Consider the following 18,661-nt stretch of genomic DNA (forward strand, 5'->3'; position numbering starts at 1 on the left):
CCTTGAAGTTTTCTTTAGAATTTAGTTTAATTTTTTGGATTAACAAAATCTGTTCTCCCCACCCCCCAATCTCCTTGTGGGGGGAAACCCTTGTAACAGTTGTTCATGGTCGAGCAAAAATGTTTGTGAAATAACGAGCTAGATCAGTCCAATAATGTGGTCAAAGTGGTGCACCTGCTGTCCCTGGAGATTTTCAAGCAGGGGGACAGGTAACCATGGGTCATAGGTGTTATAAGAGGGGACCATCGCAATGACAGTTTGTACTGCGTGAGTGCAGTGTTCCTTCCAGGCCTGTCTCTGTTACAGACTCTTGACCAAAGCTTCTCCCATAGTGCTTGTCATTAGCATTTGGGAGATGAATGTTATCACCCCTTATAGAGTTACTGACTGTATTTAAATATGGGTTGAGTCAGTGTGATTCTCTTGTTCTTGCAGAGGAGCCCGAGACACAGTCACTTTATTGAGGTCACTTAAGGAGTATATTAATTGCGGAAAGTCCTCCTAACTTTTTGTTGAATAAATGTTATAACCACAGTCAGTTTCTCCCCTCATTCTCTCTATTGTATTCATCACCAGAAGTCTGACCATGCAGTGATACATTTCTTTTGACCCTTGCATCTTTTGAAACCATTTTAGGCAGGGTGTCTTAACCTCCTGTGTCACAGACCCTTCTGGCAGTCTGGTGAAGTCTGTGGACCCCTTCTCAGAATTATGCTTTTAAATGCATAAAGTAAAATTTTTTAAAATAGAGATTTATAAAAGAAACCTGTTATATTGATATGTAGTTACCAAAATCCCACTCCAAAACATCCCCCTGCAAAAAAAGCTTTTTCCTAGACCCTGGGTTAAGAACCCTTGATCTAAGGCATTGAATTGTGACCTTTTTGGGGCAGGTCTTGTTATGTCCATACTAATGATATCATGGATCTTTTGAAACAGGTTTATGTCACGATCTGAAAATAAATCCATATGGAGAGGATTGTAAGCCCTCCTTCCAGCAGTTTTTCTTTGGTATTTGAGCTTGTTTTGAGCATAGGCTGAAATTAAATTATAAGCTTTTGAGGGATAGAACCTTGTTTTATTTATCTTTGTCTCTCCTTCACTCCCTAGTGTATTGTGTCCCACAAAATGGGTACTCTAATTGTGCATATCATAAAGACTTGTTTGACTGGAGAATTTTAATGAATACTTTCAGCTATGCTTTGCCTTAATGACAGTGAATTTAAATAGCTTACTTACAATCGCTTAGAATTCCTGCTATCTGCATCCCAAAGTGGCTAGGTATGGAGATGCTACCCTGGTGTTTGTGGCCCAACTTAGCATTCTGCTGAGTTGCCTGGGGCATGAAGAGATTGAGTTACTTTGCCGTGATCCTGTAGCTAGTGCGTAAGGCATCTTGTAAGTTAGCAGAAAGAGGTCAGCTGCTTCCCTTCTTGGAAACAGAGTTCATTCTCACTTATTTCTGCTATTGATCATTATCACTATGTGTCTAGTAATCATAAATAACATTCAGATATGCTAACGGTCTCTGATATTTAGCAGTGTGGAGGATTTCCTGGTGTGAGAACTGACTTCTTGCAGATTCCAACCTGGCTGTGATTTACTTGATAAGGAATTACTGGAGATACAGAGTTTAAGTGATTTGCTTGGAGTCATATAGCTAGCTCCTTTCAGAGTCGGGATTTGATCCTGTTTTTCCTTATTCTAATCCAAGGACTCTACTATGGCATGCTGCCTCTTTAACCATAGATATTACTAGTAGTTAACAAATCATTTATATTTGACTACAGTATGTTTTATGAGAGCAGATGGCAAATTTACCTTATGTTTAATTTATGTTTTTGATTTCTGCTTCTTTAACATGTACTAATTGGTTAGAAAGAGATGTAGAAATTAGTGTGCTGGCTGGCAGAAGGGAGCTAGGATAGACTTAAAATGGTCTGTGGATAATCTACATGCAGATTTAATAGAGAGTTGATACTGTTGTATTAGCTTCCACTTAAAATCCTTGGCTTTCTTTGGGCTCAGAAAAGAAAGGTTAAATTCTGTGCTTTCCTTGGCCCTGTCTAAGGATCTGGCCAGACTGGTGTTTCCTCTCTTCCTCTCCCACACACACAACATTGTCTGCTATCTCTGCCTTTGTACTAGCTATTCCCCATGCCTGCAACACACCCCCTCTATATTTCTGCTTCATGGAGCCTTTCTTCAAGATGCAGCTGATGTGCAATCTTCTGCATGAAGTCTTTCCTAATGGCTGTAACTTTGAGTGCTGTCCTTTTCAAATTGCCTTGTACCTAACTGCTTGGCACTTATTTGTATTTTTACTTTTATATTTATTCTGTATGTTTATATACATTCTTCTTGTTTCTCTTGTTGGAGTGTAAGTAGGGATTGTATCATTGACTGCATCCCCGGTGCCTAGCACAGTGCCTGGCATGTAGTCAATGATTCTTATAAACAAACTCACCTCACCAATTATATTGAACCCACCACCCATTCCCTCTCAGACTGTCAAGGAAGTTACATAAAATTGTATTTTGATGCATATGTTTAATACAGAAATAAAGCAAAACAGCCCCCCTCTACTCAAAAAACCCACCCAGAGGAAAAACCAACCAACCCCTGCCCTACTTCATCAGAAATGCTATGTAAGGGAACCAGGGCTTCATTTTATTGTGTACTTAGTTACGGCCATGTCAATACTGGATCAGTTAGCAGTGATTCTGAGCTGGAGAACCTGTGTGTGTGTATTTAAACCCCTTTCTCTCCACTTTTATTAATAGGCTTCACTGGGATTGATTCTGAATATGAAAAGCCAGAGGCCCCTGAATTGGTGCTGAAAACCGATTCTTGTGATGTGAATGATTGTATCCAGCAAGTTGTAGAACTGCTACAAGAACGGGTAAGGAGAGGTCAAGGAGGGGAACGCCAGGGGTCAGATGTGCCTATTCTGTACCCACTCTGTCTCCTCCTCCCATTTAAGTGAAAGTGAACAGTCAGAGTCTGAGTGAAAACAAGGTCCTATGTACAAGGTCATGAATTGTTATTTTTAAAAATTGGGTGAAATGATACTGAAGGTGGGTTATAAGGACAAAACTTAAGTCCAAGAGGGATTCTTTTAAAAAAATTTTTTGTCTATTTTATTTTTTGATTTTTTTTCCAATGAAACAGTCAAAAGGTGTCTATTTGTCAAAATTCTCTTTTGATTTTAATGATGGAGTTGATGTTTTAGGATTTTTGATCCAAGGTAAATATTATTTTTTAATGTTTATTTTTAAATTCGTTTTTAAAATTTTGAGTTCAAAATTCTTTCCCTCTAGCCCCTCCTACATTGATAAAGGCAAGCAATATGATGCCCATAATACATGTGAAGTCATGTAAAACATATTTCCATAGTAGCCATGTTGTTAAAAAAAAACCAAGAAAAACAAAGGGAAAAATGTGTTTCATTCTGCACTCAGTTCATCAGTTCTCTCTCGAGGTGGATCGCATTTTTCATCGTGAGTCCTTTGGATTACATGCATTCTGGATATATACAGTATAAATGGGAGATAGTCTAAGGTCATTGACTCTTAACCTTTTTGTGTGTGTCCTGGACCCTTTTGACAGTCTGGTAAAGCCTACAGACCCCTTCTCAGAATAATGTTTTAAAAGCATAAAATAAAACACGTAAGATTTCAAAGGAAGCCAATTCTATCAGTTAACCAGTAAACATTTATTAAGTGCCCACTATGTTCCAGGCATTGAGCTAAGTTGAAATACAGTTGTCAAAATATTAAAAAATAATTCACTGTCTCTGGTTGAAGGATCCTTATTTTAAGGGAGGAGACTAGGAGCAGAGGGGATGGGGGAGGGGGGGGAGGGGTGCCATGGTGGGGGTGGCTCACCCTCCTGCAGCAATTCTTTGCCAGACCTGTACTTGGACTCGATGTAGGATGCCCTACCACTGTGCTTTGTTGCCCCAGGGTCACTGCTGGGCCATGATGAAGTGCTAAAGTAGGACTACATAGGAAGCTCCTTAAGAAGAGAGATTTTTTTTTTCATTCTTTACCTTTGCACTCCCCATGTCTGACTCATAGCCTGGTACACAGCACTTAATGAGTGCTTATTGATTGAAATAGTCCTATTCTGCCTGGAGGAAATTAACTTCTCTAATAGTTGTATGGGATCCTGAGATACTATGGGTGAATCTGCATGGACGGTATATCTAATAAGAACCATAACACATTATTAATAAAAGAAAACCCCTGTTGGAAGACACTTGTATGTGTCTACATCTGTGCCACCTCCTACCCAGAGAAATTGCACACTAGATGTTTTAGAAGGGAAACTTTGAGAGAAACCCTGTTGCTTCTCATCATTAGGAATCACATATTCCTGCCTAAAAAAGCTTTGGGAGCTCCCTAATACCCCCTCATTAAAATCTGTAGCCTGACATTTAAAGTCCACCATAATATGGCTTCAGGCTACCTTCTCAGACTTGTTTCTTATCATTCTCCTTCAGGGACTTTACAATCCAGCTAAAATGGCCTGTGGGCTATTCCCTAAACTGGGGAAGAGCTGCCCTCTTCTGGCCTGGATTCACTCCATCCTTCCCTTTACTTCTTAGGATCATTTGTTATTTAGTCATTTCAGTCATGTCTGACTCTTCATGACCCCATTTGGAATTTTCTTGGCAGGTACTGGAGTATTTTGCTATTTCTTTCTCCATCTTATTTTACAGATGAGGAAACTGAGGCACACTGGGTTGTGACTTTCCCAGAGTCGCACAGTTAGTAAGTGTCTGAGGCCAGATTTGAATTCAGGAAGATGAATCTTCCCAGCTCCAAGCCCAGTACTCTGTCCATTGTGCCACCTAGCTGCCCCGCTTAGTATCCTTAGCAGCCTAGTAATTCACAGCTCAACTCAGGCTGTACTGTCTACACAGACCCTTTGCTGATCTTCCCATTTATTGGTGCTTTTACTTTCAATTCATTTGTATCTACTTATCCATGTATGTGTTGTATCTTCCTAGAGAGCGTAAACTCCTTGAAGACAAGGACCGCTTAGTTTTTGTCTTTGAATCTCCAGTGCCTGATGCAGTACTTTGTGTATAGTAGGGAGTAATAAACGCTTGTTGAATTGGTTTCTTTGACTAACACTATTTCTACTTTAGAAATTTCACAGTTTTAAACATTATAAACAGTCTCTTAATATTTCCTCCTTTGCACAGAATGTATGGTATTCTTGGCAAAGTAATTTCTAAAACTTGTGAGGCTGATTCTGTTAAGCTCTTGAAGTCTGTGAGAGATCATATAACAGCCCTCATAGCTAATTTTAAGTGTATGTATTCTCTAGACATGGTTACAGCTAAAATGATTAATGGCAAAGACATTCAGAATTCCTTTCTCCTTTATAGGCTCTGTATCTTTTTCTATACACACTTCTCTCTGTCTCTCCCTCTCCCTCTCTCACCCCCTCCCTCCCTCCCTCCCTCCCTCTCCCCCTCTCTCTGTCCCCCTGTGTCTCTCCTCCCCCTCCCTTCTCTCCCCTTTCCTCTCTCCCTCAAAGTTCAAATCCTATCTTTTAATCATACTAGCTCTGTGACCCTGTTCATTGCACATTGGAAGTTCCTCATACTAGTGAAATTACATATCTGGTAACTATCTATTTACAGTCTTTTAAAATCTTGGGGGAAAAAAAACCACCTACAATTTCACAATGCTTAATATATGGATTGACACCAGCACCCTTGCTTAGTCTGTATGTCAGATGTGATGTATTTAAGGTGTTCTGAGGGAAGAGGGTTGACAGAGGTGCCCTCGTTCTTTATTTCCCTGTCGCTGTAATATGACCCGTTATTTACCAGTGCCCAGTTAAGTATATTTTTAGGTTAGATTATCTAGTTTTAACTAACCCTCAAAAATTGACAAGCAGCTTAAAAAGATTCTTTCCCAGAAACTCATTGTTGAAGATAATACTAATAACGTGGATAAGAAGAACATGGCAGAGCTCACCCTTCTATTCTGAGTAGTACATCTTTATTAGCTTAAGAGGTAAAAACTAATTGTGTAGTCAAATAGGACAAGAAGTCAGAAAATAACCATGAAAATCTTTTGTACCACACAGAACCTCATTGGCTATCTGGGGCCAAAGTCTGGCATTGTCCTACTTATTTATAGTTTAGTGAAGCCTACTGTTTCTGTAATGGTAAGTGGGTCCATCAGAAGTATGTGGCCTAGTAGATGGTTTGGAAAAAAAAAACACATAATCAGTTCCTTTAAGGTAAAAGTAACCATTTAACAATGGGAAAGTAACTGCCTTTTGAAATGAATGAAAAAGATTCAGGCTGAGGAGAGAGCATTTTGAAAAGAGCTGTTTGAAAATAATAAATAATAATAGCATTTCTATAAGCGCTTTAAAGTTTTATGAGCACTTCATATGTTACCTCAGATCATCCTTATTTGAAATGTGTCAGTCCTTATATAATTTAGTTGCCAAACAATGTAAGTTTGTTACCTATAAAAATTCTCTTATCTGCATACTTGGAAACAGAATTTGAAATGTTTCCATTTTATGAGATTTTGTTGCCAAATGATCTAAGTGTGTTGTTAACCTATAAAAACCTGTATCCGCATATTTTAAAAACTTGGCAACAGAATTTCCTAACCTATGGTTTAAAAAATCTTCCAAATGAAGAATTTCAGTCAGTTTTGAACTGACATGTTAAAAATATGATAATGCAATTCTGTTAAATTAGTGTTCAAGAACAACTGATTGACATCTGTGAGGATGGAAATTTAGGCACTGAATTTCAGCAAAAACCTTTGCAGAATTGGTGACTGGACCTGAAAGGTGAATATTGTGATTTATTTAATTGTGTGTAACCAAAGTTGTACTTATTCCATGTAGATTTATAGTCTTTGCGAGGTGTCTGTTCTAGCCATGACCAAGTTTTGAAATAAGGTCATCTTAGAACCAGACCTTTGAGTCACTGCATCAAAAGAATTAAAACAAATAATGAAGCAAACTCCATCGCATTGCTATTAATACCAAGAATTATTAAAAAGGAAGAGATCTAAAGGAAATAAACTTACTGTGTTGTTTTTCAACAATACAGAAAACCTTTTTGTTCTCTATATTCTTTTTTACTTTTTTACATTTTGTGATGCAAAATAGCATAATAATACGTGCATATAATTTCTAAATAAATATACAAAATGGGAATACATGCTTAAAAAATTTTTTACTGTTGGAGTATGTAATAAAAAAAAAAGGTTTGGTGAACATTTTTAGAACAATTAGAGGAAGATTCGACTTTATATTTTAAGTTGGGGATTCCTAGCATGTGGAGAAATACACCAGGCCCTGGATATTATTCGAGACAGTGAAATAGTCAATTACAAAGCATATTGTGCCAGTCACTGTGTGAGGCACTGAGGATACAGGTAAAAAGAATGAAGTATTCTTTGCTGTAAAGTTTTACCTCTTAATGGGGGTGAGAGGAAAACAATAAGGACATACTTAATCAGAATATTAATTAGTATCAATGATTTATTATAATTAATTATAATTGATGTTATAACATAATATTAATACAGAATTAATATAAGGAGGAAAAATATAAAGTTAAATTCAAGTTAGGGAAGGAGGGCATTGACATTTTGGGGATCAGAAAAGATTTCAAGTTCAAGGTGGAGCTTCAGGTGGGTCTTGAAGGACGAGAGGAATTCTGCGGGGCAGAGGTGAGGCTAGCATGCGTTCTCGGCCACGGCAGAGACCCTGGGGTGAGAGATGGAATACCATGTGAATGACGTTTTGACTGGGCCCCAGAGTTTGGGAGGATGAGTAATAGACAGTGAAGTTGGAAAAAAATAGGTTGTGGCAGGTTGTGAAGGATTTTGAAAGCCAAGTGGAGGAATTTTTAAGTTTAACTTCGAAGCAATAGAGTGTTTAAAATGGGGAGAGACAAGGCAAGGAGACAAGTTGTTATTAAGTCATTTTTCAGTCGTGCCTGACTTTTCATGACCCCATTTGGGGTTTTTCTCAGCAAAGATACCAGAGTGGTTTGCCATTTCTTTCTCCAGCTCATTTTACAGCTGAGGAAACTGAGGCAAACAAGATTAAGCGACTCTCCCAGGTCACATGGCTCTTAAGTATTTGAGGCCAGAGATGTCACCTAGTTGTTCCTAGGGAGACCAATTAAGAGGGTGTTTTTAATAATCTAGGCAAAAGAGGATAAGGAAATGAGCCGAATTTGTTAGTGTCTGATAAAGCGGAGAGGATAAAACTGGATATGATTGCCCAGGAAAAATTTTGCAGTGCTTCCTTGAAAACCCAATTTTTCGACTAACAATAACCTTTCCCCTGTATTTTGCCTTCTCTGTACTCAGCAAAAAATTAAACCTTTTGTTTTTGTTTGTTTTGTTTGGGGAGGAAATGATGATAGATGGGCAAACCATTAGGTCCCCAGAGACCTTCAGTAAACAAACCTTTTACTATCAAGCACCAACTACATGCAAAGGGACAGTGGATATTGTTGCTCATGAGAGCAAATCCCAAATATGAAATAGTTTTAGAAAGAAATTTATTAGGTCATTTGGTAGAGGAGAGTGAGCTCGAAAGGAGGTCTGGCTCCCTTGGTCCAGGCTCTGGAAGGTTTACATTATATAATATTTAGACAAAAGAATGTGAACCACCTGTATGCAATTAAGTAATTTTGCCAAGAGGGAAGCTTGAGAGTAAGGTAAATTGAGATGAATATTAGTAAATGTAAACAAGAAAAGTAAAGTTTGGTCCAAAGCAGAAACAAGCTTGGATGGGCCCAAAATAAGACCTGGGTGTGGGGACCCAGAATGAGACTATTTTGGGTGGATCTGGGCCCTGGAGGAATCCAAATTCCTTGTAACCATCTCTAGCATTCCTGGGGAGTTACTGAGGTCAGGGCAGCATCCTGGGTTCAGTCTCTAATCACATTAAAGTTGGATTTAAACAGTATAATAATTAATAAGGTATCCTGAACAATATAATAAATGATAAAGAAACCCACATTTTGGTGTAGCGAATAGCAGACAGGCTTTGGAATCAGAAAGACCTGAGTTCAAGACTTTCTTTTAACACATACTCGTCCTGTGACTCTGGGCAGGTCCACTTCCATCACCCAGGGAAACCTCAGAGACCGTCTTACAGAAAAGTTGCTAATCTGCGGACACCCACAGGGTCAGAGACACTGAGAGAAATGGAAAAGGAGACTTTCGGTGGGAAACAAAGGGAAAGTGAAGGAGAGAAGGGGTAGAGTGCCATGAGCTAGGTGCGAGGAACACAGAAAAACTGAGTCAGACCTTGCCTGCCCCATAGAAGCTTATGTTCCAATAGAAAGAGATTTGATCACCATTTTTGTAACATATACCCCAGGTAATGGGAATGCCAGCTTTTCCTTCTGGATACTTTAGTACTCCGAATAGACTACATTTTGGAGGGATTTCTGTGCAGAATACCCCTTTTAGTGCAGTTCCATTAGAGAAGGTTTGTTTTGTTTTGTCTGAGGAGATGCAGGTATGTATTCCTCACACAACCATCAATAGTGAACCAGCCTCAGGATGTCGCTATCAGCAGGTAGCTTCTTAGTGACATGGGTCCCTCACCTGCTCACAGTCTCAGACTCTGCAGCACCTGCTGTCCTTGATCCCTGTGTGTGTGTGAGAGAGATTCTCTGAGTCACGATTAAGTGGTTATATAGTGAATATGAGGATCTGGGATTTGGGACAAAAGTTCTTTCTAACCTTGAAACGGTCACTAGATGGCCTGCTAGCATTGCCTTTTAACCAGCCTTCTTGTGGTTGAAGGAAGTAAGACTTTCTGCTGCTGTTTTTAATCTGAAGTGATGTTTTAAATGCTGTTTTTAAATCTAGATTTTACTGGTGCTATAAATTGTTTAAAGGTTTGTCTTTCTACAAAATGGTGGTTTAATGCCCTAAAATGTCTTTTACTCTGCACATAAAAACCAGCCTTCGCAGTTTGGTTCTCAAGTGTTGCCAGAATGTTCTGTGTTGGTCTGCATGCTTGGGATGGGTGCTGTTCAGATAATAATTTAATAGGTACATTAAAAATAGGAACGTCTTAATGTTCAAAGGCGTACTTGGCTTGAGAAAAAAGTGCAGAAAACTAAGGGGGAAGCTTTTAAAATGTGGGATCAATGTGCTCATTAACTCGTTAGTGGCTTATTTATGGAGAATGAAATGAAAAGCCAAAGGCTACTATTTCTAGGGGGCGTCTGTTGTATGACCTGCACACCTTCTCCCTAAGAAAAACAATGGCGAGTGATCATTGCATGATAAAGCTATAGAGCCAGCGTGTATCCTTTATTTAATCACTTCTGTGGTAAATGCGTATGAAATGGCTTCTGTGTACAAGTCTCATTGAGCTTATTTAAGGTGTTTCTAGTAGAAGGTTTTTAGTTTTAGAAGCTTTAGTTATTGGGGTTCATAAACATACTCGAAGGGCAGGATGGTGTAGTGGATGATAGAGACCTGACCTCAGAGTCAGGGAGACCTGAATTCATGTTCAGCTCTGTGTGGACAAATACCCTAGCCTTTCAGCATTACCATGTAACTGCACAACACGTGTTGATTTGCCTAGGAAAGGGAGTTTCCTGAATGAGAATTACCTCCGTCAGCATTATCATCCGAAACAGGCCCCTAAAACCGCACTGATTCAGTTTTGGTTTTTGTAAAGTTTTTTATTTTAAACTTAAATACAAAATGAGAAGAAAAAAACATTGCCATGTACACAGCAGACCATAAGAGAGGATTCGATGTCAAACAATAAATTTCCATTTCAAGAAAACCTATGTAATACTTCACATTGTTTTCAAAGCTGCCCAGCTTTTCTTTGCTTCCTTGTTGGTTTGTTTTTCTCCCTCCCTCCCTCACCACTCCAGAGAAGGCATGGATATATATACGTATACCAAGATATCTGTAATGCACATATGCACTCATACACATATGTAAGACCATACTATGCTTATTTCTTCCTATCATCCATTTCTCTGAAGGTAGATGGTATCTTCCTTTATAAATCCAAGTCTTTCCATGTTTTTATAAATCGACCAACTCATCATTTATTACACCACAGCAATATTCTAACCCAATCACATCCTACCAGAGATTGTCTATGAAAGTCCCCACCCCAATTTTATGCATTCCTTCTATTTTTGGCTACATAGGTTTTATTCATATAAGAAAATGTTAATTTAAAGTAATCAAATTATCCTTTTTATACTTCAACAATGCTCTCACCTTATGATGTAGTTTGAGGGCTAATACTGCTGAATCTATTTCCTTTACATCTTTTTCCCCTGGCTTCTTCGAAGTTCCTGACCTTTTGTTCTTCCAAATGGACTTTATTATTTTTTTCTAATTCAGTAAAATAGGGTTTTTTTTTTAGTAATTTAATTGGGATGATATTGAATAAATAGGTTAGGTAAAATTGTCATTTAAAAAATCATATTGGCTCTACCTACTCATGGACAATAAATATTACTTCATTATTTAGATCTGAGTTTATTTGTACAAAAAGTGTTTTATGCTTATGTTCATATAGTTCCTGTGTCTGTTTTGCTCAGATATTTTATACTGTCTAGGTATTTTAAATAGTCTAAAATAATATTGAATAATATTGATGACAAAGTTTCTGTTTTTCACTTTTGATTAAATCTATTTTAACTTTAACTTTGAGATCATGATTACTATCCCTGCTTTTTTTTTTTGCATACTAAATTCTATTCCTACCCTTTATCTTTGTGTGTATCTGTCATTTTTGTGATATTTCTTGAATGCAACATATTGTTGAATTCCAATTTTTAATCTGTTATCTGTTTCCATTTTATGGGTAAATTTGTCCCATTCACATTCTAAGCTACAGTTATTTGTGTGTTTTCCTCCCTATTTTTCCTCACTATTCTTCTCATCCTGTTTACTCTATCCCTCCTCACTCCTCTGCTTTATTTCTACCCGCTACCTTGCCCTCCTGTTCCATAACCTACCTACCCTCCTAGGTGTCCCTTCCTTACTCTCTCCCCCCACCCTATCCCCTTGCCCTCTTGTTTCTTTCTGGATTTAGAAGACTTTTCTACATACATTTATGTATGTATATATATGTGTGTGTGTGTGTGTGTGTGTGTGTGTGTCTATGTACACATATATACAGACATATAATATATATGTATATATGTGTATATATATATACACATATACATGTATATGAGAGTGAGAGTATGTTCCCTTTTTACCCCATTCTCATTAGAGCAAGGTTGCAGCAGTATCCTCCCCACCCCCCATTAACTTCTATATCAGTTTTCCCTTTTATTCCTCATTTGTATGAGATAATCACTCCTTTTTATCTTTTCCTACAGTTTTATTTTTTTAGAATCATCCCATCATACTCAGCTCAGCCCAGGTCTTTCTTTTAAACTACCCAAATAATGCTCACACTCATAAGAGCACTGCTAATATTTTCACATATACGAAGTAAACAATATGACTTTATTGAATCCCTTGTAATTGGTCTTTAATGTTTACCTTATATTTCTCCAGGATATGTTATATGTCAAATTTTCCTTTAAGTTCTGTGGGTTTTGTCACAAATACCTGAAAGTGTTTGAGTTCATTAAATGTGCACTTTGTTTTTCATTCAGGATTATACTTCACTTTGCTGAGTAAGTTACCCATGGTTTTAATCCCAGCTCTTTTGTTCTGCAGAACATTCTGCAGAATATAGTATTCTAAGACCTATGGTTGGTCCTCCAGCATAGTAGCTTCTAGATCTTGTGTAATCTTTATTATAGCTCCGTGATATAAATTTTTTTTTCTTGTTGCTTCCAGTATTTTCTCCTTAACCTGAGAGCTTTGTAATGGCAAACAAAGTGGGACTTTTTGCTGTTTTTTCTTTTGGAGTGCTTCTCGGCACTAAGGCAATAAAGTGCCTTTGATTGAGTCTTGGCTTTTATTGAATTAAGAGTCTTTGATGACCTGCTTAAGTCACAAGAAAGCCTAGGTCACATGAGTTTGAGTCACATGGTTGTGGTGCCCTCTGACCCTGAAGGAGAGAGAGAGAGAGAGAGAGAGAGAGAGAGAGAGAGAGAGAGTGTGTGTGTGTGTGTGTGACTCAATGGAAGAGTGTTTGTGTGATTTGGCCAGATGAGATTCTGGGTAGCTGTTAAGTTGCCCCTTCACTTTGAAAACCCAGATGTTGGTACTTCTCTCTCCCTGATAACTATGTATGTATTGCTATGGACAGACAGAAGCCCTATGTGCTGATTTGTGTTATTTGCTCTGTTTATATAATTTCTGCTTGTAATTTCTGTTTGTGTTTTCTCTGAAGCTGTTTTCCCCTGAACTAAATGAATGATAGATATATGTTTAATTAAAGTGACATTGTAAACTCCTTTAAGTTGCTTTCCTTCAGAAAAGCAGATCAAAGAACTTGTGCTAGCAGCCCTCCTGTGTGTTGGTCTTAACACCTCCATAGCAGCTGCTAGTAACATTGGTGTTACAAGTTTTTAAACTTAGCTATGATATTCCTGTAAGTTTTCCTCCTGGGATCTCCAATGAAGATCAGTGGATTTTTTTCTATTTTGAATTTGCTTTCTTGTTCTAGAACTTCAGGGCAATTTTCCTTGATAATCTCTTGTGATATTGTATCAAGATTCTTTTTTTATCATAATTTTTAGGTAGTCTGACTATTCTTGTATTATTTCTCCTTGATCTGTTCTCCAAATTAGTTGTTTTTCTGATGAGATTTTCACTTTCTCTTCTATTTTTTCACTTTTTAAATTTTGTTTTATAATTTCTTGGTGTCTTACAACATCATTAGCTTCTCCTTGCCTGACTCTGGTTTTCAAGGAATTATTTTCTTCCTTAAGTTTTTGATTCTCTATTTACAGTAGGTTGACTTTCTTTTCACGATTTTCTTGGATTGCTCTTTCTTTAATGATTTTTCCTCAATCTCTCTTATTTGATTTTTAAAGCCCTTTTTAAGTTCTTCCCAAGAACTCTTTTTGTGCTTAAGACCATTTGACATTTCTCATTTAAAAGGGAGTGACTTTTTTGGCTCTGTTGTCTTCCTCTCAATGTGAACCCTGATCTTGTCTATCCCCATAGTAACTATCTATATTTGGGATTTTTCTCCTTTGCTTACTCACTTTTATTTATTTATTTATTTTTAAAATGTTATTTTTAGCAGCTGTGTAATCAAGTTGTAGTCCTGAGGTATGGGGAACAATATCCCAAGCCTCAGGTCCTCCTTACAGTTATTTTCTGAAGTCTGTCTTAGGGCCCAAAGTTGGGCTCTCCACTCCTAAGCCACAGGTAAGGCCCCCAGCCACACCGTCCTGCAAATGATCTTGCTCCCTGCAGTCCCTCCAGTGGCTGCAAACTCCAAGTGTCCTCTCTACCTTGGAACTGAAACCAGGGTCTCTGCTGTCCTGCAGGTGCCTACAGCCAGCAGAGTCCCTGTCCCTCATTACTACACTCAGCACAGTTGTGCTTGGCATCTCTCTGCAATGACAGATCCTTCAGTCTTCTCCTACTTAGTCGTCAGACCCTCTCTGCCTCTCAACTCCAGCCTGCCCCCAGACCTTATTGTTTGTTGGTTCTGCAGAGTTGGCCTGGAGGTGTTTGCACTTCACCTTTGCCCCTGGAGATGGGGTTTTTCCTGGGGTCAAATTATCTTAGTAACACAACTGTTTTACCCCATGTTTATTTCTGCTGCTCTGAGTCCATGTTCGGTCTTTTTTCCGGAGGAGATTTGGAGAGCTGAAAGTTTTCTGATCTTCTCTACCATCTTCCCAGAGTCCCCTTGAGTCAGTCTTCATCTGGGTCTCTAACTTTTTAAATATCCCTACTGACAGATAGCAACTGGACTATAAATGCTCATCTGAGGAAGACCTCTAGAAATTCCCCTTGTTGCTTTCTTACTAAGTACCCACTGTTCTGCTGTTGGGGTTAGGGGGGAGGCATTTAGGCCTATAATTCATTGCTACTTGGTTGGCCTGTGATCTGTTATTTTTGTTTTAAGGGAAATTGCCTGAAATAAATTATTTTATGTGCAAGTTGCAAGGAACACACACTGCTTCCAAAAGCAGATTGGGTGTCTGATGAGCCTAAGGAATCTCAAGTCAAATGGACAGCTTGTGTGTGTCAGGAAAGTCATTTCAGTTTCTGTTGTCCAGATACTCTGGCATTCTCTTTGAGGTGGTTTTATCCCTCTTAGAGGTTGGTTAGTGGTTTTGTGACAACTCATGACTTGTCACTAGAATGTGCTAGAAATGGTTTGAAGCTAGAATTTTTTGTCCTCCTTTGCCCTTCTTTGAATTCCTGCTTGACTGATTGTCTCTGTCCTTGTCTCTGCCTCTAATGTGGCAGCAATGAAGTACAGCTTGGAGGTTCTCTCCTCGCCCTGCCCCCCCCCATTCCTCTTATGCTGTGTCTTTGAGTGTTAATTCCAGAAGTATAATTTAGATGCCTTTTTGAAAAAGAAAAAAAAACCACGATTTTGATCGCTTAGCTTTAATTTTGATGTTTAGGCAACAAAAGCGTTTGGTGCCTGAATTCTGAGACTATAAATTAATGTGAAAATATAGTTGAGTAGGGTAGGGTTTAAAAAAATATATGCTGTAGTATTTTTTAATCAAGAATTTTGTATAAAATACATGTGACCAAGGACTTATCCCAGGAACAGACTAAGAAACACTTAAAGAAAAAGAGAAGGAAGCCTTTTTACCTCTTACTTGACTGCTTTTAGTGTTCATATTCCTGGAAGAATGATTTTCTCTTAAGCATGTTTTCTTAATTAGTAGGATCTTAGCTCTAGAGCTACAAGGGACCTCAGAAACTGTCTAGTATGACTTCCATGTTTTACAGATGAAGAAACTGACACGTAGGAAAGTTTGAGTGACTGATGCAAGTAAGTGACTGATTCGTAGTAAGTGTCAGGCAAGATTTGAATCCAGCTCCTCAAAGTCCTTTCCATTGCCCTACTGCCTCCCCAGAAAGGACTTATCATAACGTCACAGTTTGAGATGACCATTAAGCACTATTCTCTCTCTTCGTCCAAAGTAATATTCTTGGAAAACAGCGAATTGCAAATTCACGAAGTTAATGTGCTTATTTTCTACAGCAGAGCATGTCTGAAATGAAAACATTGGCTTCAACCTGCTTAGCAAGTGTTGTTGGTGCTTAAATTTTATTTTTAAACACAACTCTTCTTTGCAAAGGCAGATGCAATTAGGTGTATTTTGAGACTTTTAATATTAGAATACAGCCAGGCAAAAGTTTTAAAAAGTCATCCCTAGTAGTATTGGAGCATGTGTAGCACTCTGGAATTGAAGCATTATTTATTTTTTAAAATTTAGTTTTTCAGTTAACAAGCATTCATTTTCTTTCTCTTATCTCTACCTCCTGTCCTGAATTGAAAAGAGGAAAAAACCAAAACAAAAGAAAAAAACCCAGCCTTGTAATAAATAAGCATAGTCAAGCAAAACAAATTCCCACATTGTCTGTTTAAAATATGTATTTCTTTCTGCTTCTGAGACCTCAGGTTTTTATCAGGAGGTTGTCTGCATAGTTCATCACTGGTCCTTTGGCATCATGAGTGATCCTTGCATTGATCAGAATCAAGTCTTTCAAAGTTGTTTGTTTTCACATTGTCGTTATAAAATACTCTGTATCAATTCATACAAGTCCTCCCTGGCATCCCTTACTGTGTATTCAACAGAAAGAAATTAACCTCTTATATGTTAGTACGCTTAGATGGAGAAATAATAGCATAGGAATGAAACATTTTCTGATTTTCTATTAGTCATTTATGATGTTTCTCATGTCATTCGTTGAAATAACAAAAACTTGGCAGGAGTAAGATCCTACTTACTTCTCCAGCCCTTATGAGTTTTTGGTCAATCTTTTCAAGGCCTCCTCATCCTCTGGACTCCAAACCTTAATAGGCAGCTTGGGAGGGTAGCTCTCTTCATGGCTCTCTTTTACATAGGCTTTTCCAGATTGGATTTGTATTCTTGCCCTTGTACTCCCCTCCCCCCCCCCCCCCCGCCCACCCCCCACATAGCCTAGCTATCCATTATGCCCCATGAGTGAGTGGGGCAAAATAAGGCTCATCTAGAGAGTTTAACAACTTGTGCTAAGAGAACCTACCCTGGAATTGGCTGTTGGCTGTCATGTGAAACGTAAAAAACCCCAAACCAACCAATGAAGAAAAAAAGCCCCCAACCGTTTGGGCGTTATTACATAGTGAACCTCGGAATGTTTAATCCAGATGAGATATATGTATTATTCAGTAGCAGTGAGAATGCCTTTTAGATAAATCTTAACCATCTGAAAAAATATTTTAGCATTGCTGTTGTTTTTTCTTTATATAGGATATTGTGCCTGTAGATGCTTCTTATGAAGTAAAGGAGTTGTATGTTCCAGAAAATAAGCTTCAGCTGGCAAAGACAGATGCAGAAACTTTACCAGCATTGAAAATAAACAAGGTAAGGGTCAGAGGACATTTATTTGCTGTGGCTAGCCATACTATTGAAATTAAATAAGTTTATAGTACTGAGGTATCCAGAGTTACTAAACTAATATTTTTTTAAACAGTAATGATAGCTGACATCGATATAGTATATTAAGATTGGCAATTTAACAAAATAATAATCATAGCTAACTGGTATATTGTGTTAAGATTTGCAAAACATTTTACATTTGTTATTTGATGTATGTAAAAGTCCTTTTTCCAAATGAGACAACTGAGGCTTTGAGAGGTTGACTTGTGGGGCAGTTAGGTGGCGCAGCGAGTAGAGCTCTGGCCTTGGAGTCAGGAGGACCTGAGTTCAAATGTGGCCGTAGACGCTTGACACGCTTACCAGCTGTGTGACCTTGGGCAAGTCACTTAACCCCAATTGCCCTGCCTTCCCCCCTCCAAAAAAAGAAAAAAAGAGATTGCCTTGTCCAGGATTGCCTAGCTAGTTATAAGTGTCTGAGGCAGGATTCAAACCCAGGACTTCCTAACCCTCAAATCCAGTGCTCTCTCAGTTATACCCTATCAGCCATACTGAAAAGTATGTTTAAAAAACAACACCTACATACACACACACACACCCCTTAGCTTCCCTTTTCTTTCAAATTTTTTTAAAGGTTTTCATTAATCCATTACTTCTGACCTTAACAACAGGCATATTTCTCATTGAATACTGTTATTTACTGCCACTTCCTAATCGATGGACCTGACTTGGTGATTGCTGGTGTAATTTCTTGTTTTGATGTGGACAGTTTTACTGAAATGAATCTGTGATTTTATGTACATGTTCCATACCGTGATGAAGATTAGTAACCCGTGTCTAGCCTGTGCATCTATTGTCCATGTCCTCCCGTAAATTTGCTTCAGTAGGTCTATCCAACATGTCTGGGAACCTTACATGACTTATTTTGAAATCTTGAGGTTGCCACTGGAACATTGGGGTGTCCATCAGCCTTTTCTCACTCTTGCTATGTGACTAGCCTGTCCTCCTCTCTTGAGCCTACATTTCTTTTGGGGCATCTTTTTCTCTGGTGCTCCTTTGTAGCTTCCTGGTCATTATGCGATAGTTTGCTTACCCTCACCACGTGCCTCTTTATTGCCTTCTCTGTGT

General features: G+C 38.3%; 1 protein-coding gene across 1 annotated transcript in view; it reads left to right on the forward strand.

The window, feature by feature from the left end:
- PAPSS1 (3'-phosphoadenosine 5'-phosphosulfate synthase 1) overlaps positions 1–18,661 on the forward strand; it is a 117,756-nt gene that overhangs the window by 36,284 nt on the left and 62,811 nt on the right. Inside the window, exons 5-6 of the mRNA XM_036764859.1 lie at positions 2,784–2,902; positions 17,408–17,521. Of these exons, the coding sequence (XP_036620754.1) occupies positions 2,784–2,902; positions 17,408–17,521 (233 nt within the window). The remainder of the gene's footprint in view (positions 1–2,783; positions 2,903–17,407; positions 17,522–18,661) is intronic.

This window comes from Trichosurus vulpecula, chromosome 6 (assembly GCF_011100635.1).
Source record: "Trichosurus vulpecula isolate mTriVul1 chromosome 6, mTriVul1.pri, whole genome shotgun sequence".
Taxonomy (NCBI): Eukaryota; Metazoa; Chordata; class Mammalia; order Diprotodontia; family Phalangeridae; genus Trichosurus; species Trichosurus vulpecula.